Source organism: Lactuca serriola, chromosome 9 (genome assembly GCF_051521515.1).
Source record: "Lactuca serriola cultivar US96UC23 chromosome 9, Lser_US96UC23_V15, whole genome shotgun sequence".
NCBI classification, from domain to species: Eukaryota; Viridiplantae; Streptophyta; class Magnoliopsida; order Asterales; family Asteraceae; genus Lactuca; species Lactuca serriola.
In genome coordinates, this window is record NC_136416.1 from 77,298,870 (window position 1) to 77,310,505 (window position 11,636).

Sequence of the window (11,636 nt, forward strand, 5' to 3'; positions counted from 1 at the left end):
TAAAATTTTCTGAAGTTCGTTTAAAGTTTTATTTTTATCCTCCCAAATAACTATTTTTTTGTAAGATGCTTTCATAGATCAATTATTGGTTAATTAGCGCCTATGAATCTATCAATTTATGAAAATAGTATATAGAGATGGCAACGAGGGCGGGTTTTACAGGGGACCCCAATCCCCATACTCATCCCCGAATCCTCATTCCAATCCTCATTCCCATCCTCATCCCCACTGGGTAATATAGATAAACCCCCATCCCCACCCCCAACGGGGAATCGGGAATTTTTTTTTCTCTTCTAATATGAAAAATTCTATGTAAAGAAAACATCTAAATTTCAATTTTACCAGTATAAGTTTAAAGATTTTTCAAAATACAAAAATATATATAGATTGCATAAAAAATATAAATAAATTTTCTACCATATTTAAATACATACAGGAGAAACCAAGTAGAAAAAATTATCAGAGTGATATTTGAGGTAAAATAGATGAACAAAATACAAAAAAAATTATACATGAGTTTAAATAAGATAAAAAGAAAAACAAAGTATAATTTCAACCAAATAATTACTAATGAGTTAGGTTACTTGGATAAAATTCTATGTATTGTAAATTGTACTATAAATATATATTTTGTATTAATTTTATATATTAATATATATCGGGGGCGGGTCCAGGGTCGGGGATTAGGGGTATCCCCATCCCCATCCCCTTCCCCACTTTTTTATTCGGGGATTCCCCATCCCCGTCCCCATCCCCGATCAACTTGGGGATTCCCCGGTCAAAATGGGTGCGGGTTTCGGGTTCCTATCAGGTATGAGGCTTTTTGCCATCCCTAGTAGTATACGATTATTTATTTCTGTAATAATTATTCTTCCAAACCTAATTAATGAAGCACTATATAACGACATTCAACTAGAAGAACGATTCACAAATTAACTATTCTTCTAAAATGGAAAGTGTGGTGGTGATGCTCCCGTCTTTGGGAATCGGCCACCTTATCTCAATGGTGGAGCTCGGCGAACTCATTCTCACCCACGACCCTACATTCACCATCATCATCCTCCTTACTCCGGCACATTACGAAACAAAATCCACCGCAAACTACATCAAAAACGTCACCTCCACCACCCCTTCCATCACCTTCCACAACCTTCCTACCCTCCCTCACCCACCTGATACCTCCACCCATTTCTTCGATCATGTTTTCCAAATAAGCAAACTCTACAAACCCATCATCAGAGACACCCTCCAAACCATCTCGGAGAAATCAACCATTAAAGCCGGAATTCTTGATTTCATGTCGAACGATGCTTTTGAAGTCTGCACAAGCTTCAACATACCAACGTACTACTTGTTCACCGGAAGCGCTTTTGGCCTCAACATTATGTTGTACATGCGGACACTCCATGAGAACGTCTCTGAGAGCTTTAAAGATCTAAGAACTTACATCCAACCACCGGGAACACCACCCATTTATTCTCTCGACATGCCGATGACGATGTACGATAGAAATAGTAATTCTTACAAAAGCTTACTCAGTGTATCAGAAAACATGGCCAAATCCAGTGGTATTATCGTGAACACGTTCGCGAAACTTGAGCCAAAAGTCATGAAAGCGATTGCCGACGGCGAGTGCATACCGGACGGCCCAACTCCGCCAACTTACTACGTTGGGCCACTGATTCGAGACAATTCCGACGACAATAGTGGGGATAAGTGCTTGAAGTGGCTGAATTTGCAACCCAGTAAAAGCGTCGTGGTTCTGATTTTTGGTAGTATGGGGAAGTTTAAGAAGGATCAGTTGAAAGAAATGGCAAAAGGGCTAGAGAAAAGCGGACAAAGATTCTTGTGGGTGGTCCGGAGTCCACCGCCGGAGAACGAAAAAGGGCATGAATTTGCACTGAAAGAGCCGGATCTTGATGACTTACTTCCGGCGGGATTTATAGAACGGAATAAAGAGAAGGGTTTGGTAGTGAAAAACTGGGCACCACAAGGTGAAATACTGAGACATGAATCAGTGGGTGGGTTTGTATGTCATTGTGGGTGGAACTCAGTTCTTGAAGCTATGCATAACGGAGTGCCATTGGTGGCATGGCCGTTATATGCAGAGCAGAAGATGAATAGGGTGTATTTGGTCGAGGGAATCAAGGTGGCGCTGCCGTTGAAGATGGGGGAGGATGGGTTTGTGACGGCGGAGGAGTTGGCAGAGAGAGTGAGGGAATTGATGGAGGAAGATAGTGGAAAGAAGTTGAGGGAACATGTTTCGGCGATCAGTGAGAGTGCTAAAGCTGCGGTGATGGAGGGTGGTTCTTCCCGAGTTGCGGTGGCTGAGTTCGTCGAGTCAATGAAATCAGTACGAGTCTAGCGACAATAACTCGTCGTGGAGCCCGTACGCATAGTACCAAGACTATTTTATGAAGTAGGTGTAGTTAGTTTGGTTCGTTTTCTGCTATCACGTGGACTTTAGTCCAATGCAACTACCTAATAATTTCATGGTTGTTAACTTGTCTTTGTTATAATATTAAAGCTTAGAATATTTATATATTATGATATTTCTTTACGGCATTATCCTTATATTTATTTCGATCGATTAAAGTCACGGCATAATCAATGTATTTGTTGTGGAAGCCCTATCCTCACTTTTTTTTTTTTTAAATAAAATTAATTTTTTTTGTTATGAATTATAATTTTTAAATTAATATTAAACATAAACTTAATTAAAAATCAAAACCATTTCATTAATTAAAATAAAACTTACATTAAACCTAAAATATAAAAAAGTAGAAAAAAAAAAAATAAAAAAAAAAAAAAAAACATAAACTAAAAATCAAACAAACCACCAACGACCTACGGAAAATATTTTTTCAGAATTTTTTCCCTCTTCTTCATTACGAGCTCGAGAGCCGGTCCCGATAGATGATCGACGTTTTCCATCAAAAACTTCATGTCTTCCATTTCTTGTCTCTACGCCCGCTCATTTTTCCTTGTTTCTTCTTTCTCTTTGTCGAAAGTCAAACGTTCGGAGAAATTTAGATTATATCGATCAAACGACGATGTTATCTTCCGCATTTCGTCAATGTCCACGCTAAAATCAGATGCACTCGAAGAAGTCCCTTTTCCCTTTCTCTTCGCTTTGTCCCTACCCATTGGGCGTTCAATTTCTTCTAGCTCGAGTTCGTCGTCCTGATTTAAATCTTGACCGACTCGAGCATCGGAGGAGGTTGTGTAACCATTAGAGCCCGTTTTCGTTCGTTTTGATTGTTGGACTCCAAAAATAAAATCTCGCTCGTATGTTATCCACCTAGGACTTCGGACCAATAATTTCCAACAATCGTGCCACTTGAATGGTTTTCCGACTTCCTCAAGGTAAAACTGTAACGTTTCTTGAAGTATTTCTTCGTCGCCTTGGCCGCTTTTTCGTTGGGTTTTTAGGTTGTTGTACAACCAGTTAATTTTTGAAACCCCCCTTGCTATTTCTCGAAACTTCGAGTTAAGTTGATGTTTCGTACGGTAGTCGTCACATTTTCCTAGCTCCTCTCGAAATCGTTCTAAAATACGAAACCAAAAATGTTCTCCCGGTTGTGCGTTTCCCTGAATCGAATCTTCAGAAATATCAACCCAAGCTTTGACCAAAACTAGTTCTTCGTGTGGAACCCATAGTGTCGGCTTTTGTCTCCCTGGTTGTGCGACACCCTTGCGCACTTGTTTTTCCCCTTTACGTCTTTGTGGTGGTGGTGGTGTCGGTTGAGTTTCGGGAACCATGTCTTCTTCTTCCGTGTCATCCGATTCATCGACAAGTTAGTGGCGGTGTTGGGTTTGGGTTTGAGTTTCAGTTTGAGTTTGGGGTTAAGGTTGATTTGGCGATTGTTGATTTGGAAACACAACAAAGTTTGAAAACATTTGCGACGGAACATTTGGAACTTGCATCGGGTAATATTGGCCAACATTTTGATATTGGAATTGTAGTGGTGATTGAATGGGAGCATCGAGTTGGGGGCGGTAAACTCCTTGTTGGGATGAATCGATAGCAAAAATGTTGCGAGGAGGGATGTTTATACTCGAACCAGCTTTTTTTCCATCGATCGGAACTTGGGGTTTGTTTGTCGGGATTTTTTTTTTTTTTTTTTGATATAAAGTAGAGAGTATAGAGAATAGTTTGATATGTTTAAAAGTTATGTGTATATATTTATAGTAGTTGTAAAAGGATAAATAAATAAATACAAAGTAGCCGTTATAACCACAGAAAAAAAAAATCATTTTTTACCGTTAATCAACGGTATTTTAAAAAAAAATAATAAATGGGCCAATCACAGCAGGAGAGAGAGAGAGAGAGAGAGAGAGAGAGAGAGAGAGAGAGAGAGAGAGGCTCCCCTCTCCGTTTCCCGCACACACCTTACCCGCGCCGACGGTGCGGTGTTCCGCCGGGCGGGAAGGCTCCCGCCTCCTTTCCCCACACCCGCTCCGTCCCGCCTTACAGTCAATGTTTTCTAAAAGAAATTTTTAGTACCACAATTGTTATAGAATTTAATTTTGTTAAAAAAAATTCTCATTTATTTGATTGTATTTTAGAACTAGCTAAGACAATAATGAGAAACAATTTCAGAAAACGAAATACGACTTCATAAAGTGCATACAATACTATGTAGTTAAATGGAGGATGTGTTTTGAAAAACTAGCTACTAATGGTAGCTGGAAGTTTTACGAAAAAAAAGTATTAGCTTTTGAAAGTATAAATTAGATAAAAATATCATAATCCAAAAAGGCAAAAACCCTTAAAAGCTACTTGCGTAGGTTTTAAATTTATAGATTTTAGTTTAAAATAAAAGACAAAAAATTTAAAAAAAAACATGGTCCCATGGTTTTCGAAAATGGCAAGGCGATGAAAACTCTCAAAAATGCTTCAAATATGGACATTTAATTTCAAAACGTTGCAACTGTCATTTGTTAACGCCTGAAAATTGAAATGATAAATCTATTCTTACATAAAAATCAACATATCATTATCCCTTTACTCTTTCATATTCTACCCTTATGAATGGTGAACGAAGGTGGTGATGATGATGGTGGCAGTAACTGAAGGAGATGATGGTGGTGGCACTGGTTAAAGGCGGCGGCGGTGGTGGTGGTGGTAGTTGTTGAAGGTGGTGATGATGAGGGAGGTTGCTGAAGGTGATGCTACTGTATGTTGAAGGCGGTGATGCTAGTCATGGCAATGGTTGAATGTGGCGGAGGCGGAGGTTGCTAAAGGCAATGACTGTGGTGATGGTTGTTGAAGGTAGTGTTGTTGCATGTTGAAGGCGGAAATGGTGGTGATGGCAGTGGTAGAATGCGATGGTGGTGGTGGCGATGGTTGAAGGTGATGATGGCGGAGCTGGTTGTGGCTAAAGGCGAGGGGTGATGGTGGTGGTTGCTAAAGGTGGTACTAGTGCATGTTAGTGGCGATGATGGTGGTTGAAAGCGATCTTAGTGTGCATATTGGTGGCAATGATGGTGGTTGAAAGCGATATTGGTTGCGACATTGACCGAAGGCGATGATGGTAGTGGTGCTATTGGTAATTGGTCGAAGGTGATATTACTGAAAGTGGTGTTGGTGCATGTTGAAGGCGATGATGGTGGTAATGGCAGTGGCTAGAGGTGGTGGTGGTGTTGGCGGTGGCTGAAAGCGGTGATGATAGTAGTGGTTAAAAAATGATTAACTTGTCGTTTTTTGAAAAACACAAGGACCATTTCTGAAATTTTAACAAGAGCATATAGTTCTTTTTTTTTTTTTTTTTAAGTAACGGGGACAATGACAATTAGACGTAATGTACTAATGTTATAAAAAAGCACCATACAAGTCATTTTTTGAAACCACATGGACGTATGCAACATTTATGAAAATTAGACTAAAACAATGCTATTTATTGAAAACGATAGAGACCATTTTTGAAAACTGGTCTCACTTTGCACTTTTCAGAAACAATAATGATATTTGTTTACGAAATAAAATAAAATAATTAAACCGCAATGATCAGAAATAAAATAAAATAGTTAAATTGCAAAGATATGGTCGACATCTCAATAAGAATTTGAGCATAAACAGACACAGTGGCGGACGCTAATAGAGGCCAAGGGGGCCATGGCCTCCCCGGTTTTTAGCCTCATAATATACAGAAGGTTCTTTTTATGAATGAATCCAATAATCATTATATTTTGCTATTTGCTAATTTGGCCCCCTTTGTTTTGGGCTCACTTTTCAGTTTTATATGTAGTATAAGTTACAAATTTTGGTTATTAACCCATAAAATCATCCGAAAATCACTGATTAAATCAAAAAAATCATTGATAAAATCAAGAGAGAAGAAACAGTATGATATTAGGAAACTAATTAAGCTAATAAACCTCTTCAACTCTATAAAAGAAAAGAAAAATATCTTATATGAGATACAAAATTCTTAACTCAAAGATTTGAGTTTAAGAAAACAATAAAGTACAAGATATTATGACGCCAGAAAACGTCAAAATCTCACCGGAATAACATCGCCGCCGCCGCCCAACCGCATCTCCCACACCGATGTCTGTCGCCACTTGCCGGACCACTGACTGTAGCTTCTCCGCCTCTTTCTTTTCTCCGTCGTGTGCTCTTCTTGGTGCCGACAAAATAGTGAATCCTCTTCCATACCCTCTTGACCTCTCGATCCTCTCTGTAATGGTGAATTGGTATTTTTTTTTCTCCTCACGTTTCTCTCTTTTAACTCTTTAGACTTTTACTTTGTTTTTCTTTATTCAGAATAAATTGACGGTGGAGTGTAAGATTGGGATACAGTAATACAGTCTAGGATGACAAATTTAATTTACTGATAAAGATAACATTTATTTTTAATTTATTATATTTTGTAGAATCATAATATGCAAAATCCATATGTAAACACTAATATACTTATATATTTTATATATTAGTAGATGTGGAATTAATAAAAATCATAACATATGAAAATCCATATGTAAACACTAAAAGTCAAAAACGATTATACTCGTATTTTATAAAAATATAGTTTCTTATATTATATATTTTTATTTATTAATTGCTAGTATAATACATATCTAATATGAAAAAACAATGAACTATTACCAGTTATTTAAAAAGAATGTGTTAATTTTATTCAAGGACCTGAAAACCCTTGTGGATGAAAATGTCATAAATGTGACGGAACAATATTTTGTTAATAGTTTTGTTGTTTTAAATTCTGATAGGTCATTATTATGAGCTATTTTTTGTCTATATGGTTTGGTCTTGAAGTTTTAATTTCGGCCCCCTATTTATAATGCTTGTGTTCCGCCCCTGAACAAACGTACTGATACCATTTTCACACATAGTACTGGTACTATACAAATCAACTTCCAAAGTTTTGTCATGCTTGCGGCGAGTAAAGTTAAGGCGATTTTATCATAGAGTTGAAGAGGGAGACTAATATGTTAACCAACACCGGTTTTTAAGAAAGGTATGCGGATCCTATTGAGAAACATAGGGTTTTCTTTTATCATCCATGGTTCATGCTCAAGGAAATGGTGTAATCACATATCAGACAAAACTGCAAAAATGGTCCCTGTTGTTTCTCATTTTATGTGGTTACGGTCGAAACGTTTGAAAAGTTGCAGATTTGGTCCTTTTCAACAAGTTTTGTTATGGTTTTAGTACCTCATCCGTTAAATTCCTTAAAATGACAGTTTTACCTCCAATGATCATTTTCACAGTTTTGTCTTTTAGTATACTATAAGGACCATTTTTGCATACATTCTTTTTTATTTTAATGAAGTATTATATATTAATAGATATTATTTTTAATATATAATATTATATATTAATAAATATTTTTGTATTGGATTATTAATTTTTTTAGTTGATTTTTTAAAAAAAAAAAGGTTGTTTGAGTAATTCTTTTTTATTAAATTATTATATATCAATACATATAGTTTTTAATATACAATATTTATATCATAATAAATATTATATTATTGGATTATTAATTTTTTAGTTAATTTTTGTAATTTTTAATTATTTTTTATTGTATTATTACTTTTAATTTATTATTTTCTTCATATACTAAATATTGTTTTATTGGATTTTTAATTTATTTTAGTTAATTATTTTTTTTAATTTTTTTGTCGAAGTATTTATTTTTTATTGAATTATTATATATCAGTACATATAGTTTTTAATATATAATATTTATATCATAATAAATATTAATAATGTGATTATTACATATTACAAAACATTGTTTTATTGGATTATTACTTTCTTTTAGTTCATTCTTTTTATAATTTCTTTTTGTTGGAGCTATTCTTTTTTATTAGATTATTATATATCAACAAATATTATTTTTAATATATAGTATATACATTATAATAAACAATACATTATTGGATTATTAATTTTTCTAATTTGTTTTTTTGAATTATTAATTTATTGAAATATTACTTTTAATTTATTATTTTTTGATATAATAAATATTATCTTATTGGATTATTATTTTATTTTGAACTAGGTGTAAGACCCGTGTACTACACGGGTTTATTAAAAATACAAATTTAATATAAATATTTAAACATTAAATTTAATATCAATATCATTTTTAGAGCTCTCATTAATTATGACATTTATTTCATTATAAATATATCAATTCTTTTTCAAGGAAGCATTTATTTCTCTCAATATTATAACCGAAATAAGTTATGATATGTGAACAAATCAGAAAATTACATGTGGAAATAAATAAATTCTAAAAATCTATTAAAATGTCATGTGTCCAAATCAATGAGGACATGACATGTGGCAGAAAATAAGTTTTATTTATTAGTATAGATGTGTACTATTAATTATTTTTAATTTTATTAGTTTCACCACAAAGTCGGCGAAATATGTAAAAGTGCCGCTTATCATCGTCAAAAATTAGCAGAATCGCCTCCAAACACCTTCATCGGAAGTTCAATAGATAGCATACTCTATTCCACCCAGCGTTGTTGGTAGCCACTTGCGACAACCTCTTCATAATCCACTGGAATCCTTCATATCTCACATAATGTGCAACAAACCCCGATAACATTTATAAGTGGTGGTGGTATTTTCCCAATGGTTTCTCATTATAAACTAGATGAAATGAAAGTGTTTGACAGCGATCCTAACGATTTTGATGATGAGAGACGACAATTTTTGCGTTTCCCATGACTTTGTGGTGGAACCAATAAAATTAACAACAACTATTATTATAATCCGATAAAATAATATTTAGTATATGAAGAAAATAATAAATTAAAAGTAATAATCTAATAAAAAATAGTTTAAAAAAATTACAAAAATTAACTAAAAGATAATAATAATCCAATAATATAATATTTATTATGATATAAATATTATATATTAAAAACTATATGTATTGATATATAATAATTTAATAAAAAATAATTACTTTGATAATTTTTTTTATAAAAAGAATTAACTAAAATAAATTAGTAATCCAATAAAACAATATTTAGTATATGAAGAAAATAATAAATAAAAGAAATAATCCAATAAAAATAATTTAATTTCTTTTTAAATATTAACTAAAAGATATTAATAGTCCAATAATATAATATTTATTATGATATAAATATTATATATTAAAAACTATATGTATTGATATATAATGACTCAATAAAAAAGAATTACTCTAACAAAAAAAATTTTAAAAAAAGATCAACTATAATAAATTAATAGTCCAATAAAACAATATTTATTAATATATAATATTATATATTAAAAATAGTATTTATTAGTATATAATACTTCAATAAAATAAAAAAGAATGTATGCAAAAATGGTCTTTATGGTATGGTAAAAAACAAAACGGCGAAAATGATCCATGAGAGTAAAATTGACATTTTAAAAAAGTTAACAACCAACCAGTTAAACTTAACGGATGAGGGACCAAAATCACAATAAAACTTGTTGAAAAGGACCAGATCTGCAACTTTTCAAATATTTGAACCATAACCACATAAAATAAGAAATCACGGGACCATTTTTGCAATTTTGTCCCATATCATATCAAACTTTAAATAAGAAAAATAAATCATTATCGATTAAAAAAAAAACGTCAAATAAGCACCAATCGTAGGCCCGTATGGAGTAAATTGTATGCAATTAGTTAGCCCAGAAACAGGCCCACCACGAGTTCCCTTCAGAATTAGCTGAATTATTCATTCACGTGAGGCCTAGGTGCGTGTCTCCCACCTCCATGTTCTACCCTACATGAATCTCATCATGTTGGCTTCCACGGTTTTCGACCATAATATTTGGCTGATTATTATTGTTATTTTATCAAAACTTATATCATTTTATGGATATATTAGATCATTTTAGCAAAGAAAAAAAAAATCAATTATTTTCCTATAGATTTGTGTGATAAATTTAAAAGGGTGGCAATTTGGTTTATAACTTGAATTTAAACTAAAAGCAGGGAAATTAAGTAATCTAATCATTTTTTGGTTGGTTTTTTTAAAAATAATATTTGTTTTTGGCAAAATGACAACTTGGTTCGGAATGGATTGTTTCAAATCCGATTATAAATTTTGTGAAACAGGTAGATAATTCCGACTTGGTAATCTGGTTCTGCTATAAATATCATTTAACCTGTTTCGGACTACAACTCGACATCCTTTGTTTCGGCCTGCACTTCAACATCCCATTTCGGACGCCTCTACAACTGAAAATGTCTTTCGATAGTGAAGAAATGCAGTTTTTTATTTGTAAGTTTCAAATTTGTTTCTAATTAAATGCATTTATTTTTTTATTATACGTTAAAAAAAATTAGTTTACGCAATTATATAGGTACTATAGGGTTTTCTATGAATTTTAATCTTGTTAGGGAAATTATAAGATTACATAGACTTATACATTTATACTACATGATACCTCGTAATAAAAAACCCTAATTTTTGCTAGTCCAGAACGTGTCTGGAATCCGAAAATCATGCCCGGAATACAATGAATTGGGTCCGGACTTTATGGTCCAGAATACCGTACTCGATTTCTGGATTCCGGAACATAATACACAAATCCTAATTCTGAAATACAATCAACAACCCTAATTTCTGAATACAATCAACAACCCTAATTTCTGAATACAATCAAAAACCCTAATTCCGGAATACAATAAAAAATCATAATTCCGCTTCGGAGCATACATATAAAAATCCATAAATAATACTCCCTCCGTCCCAAAATTATAGTCCGTCTTTCATTTTTTGATTTGTCCCAAAATAATAGTCAACTTCTAAAAATAAATAACATTTTTACCAAAATACCCCCTCATCATTACTTAACCAACTAAACATTTAATAGAACATTAAATGCAAAGTAAGGACAAAACTGTCATTTTATTATATAAAGTTTGTGGTAATTAATGTTTTTCTTAATCTGTGTGTTTTTTGTTTGTGGACAATAATATTGGGACGGAGGGAGTAATTCTTTTGATTGTAGCACGATAAAACATACGCAGCGGTAGTTACTACAACCTGTAGACCTAAACTTGGGCGTGAAATCATGGCGCGCTTACAAAATCGACCAGTTTGTGCAACGATGTTTAGACAATCATGTTTTGGTGATTATGTTG

General features: G+C 33.3%; 1 protein-coding gene and 1 pseudogene across 1 annotated transcript; one reads left to right on the plus strand and one right to left on the minus strand.

Annotated features, from left to right (window-relative positions):
* The first annotated feature begins 911 nt into the window (after window positions 1-911).
* On the plus strand, window positions 912-2,560 carry LOC145072889 (UDP-glycosyltransferase 88B1 pseudogene; annotated as a pseudogene).
* A 404-nt stretch (window positions 2,561-2,964) lies between these two features.
* On the minus strand, window positions 2,965-3,762 carry LOC145075855 (glutathione S-transferase T2-like). Its single transcript, XM_079021946.1, has one exon. It carries the CDS (start codon window positions 3,760-3,762, stop codon window positions 2,965-2,967), a length of 798 nt encoding a protein of 265 aa, XP_078878072.1.
* Between the last annotated feature and the right edge of the window lie 7,874 nt (window positions 3,763-11,636).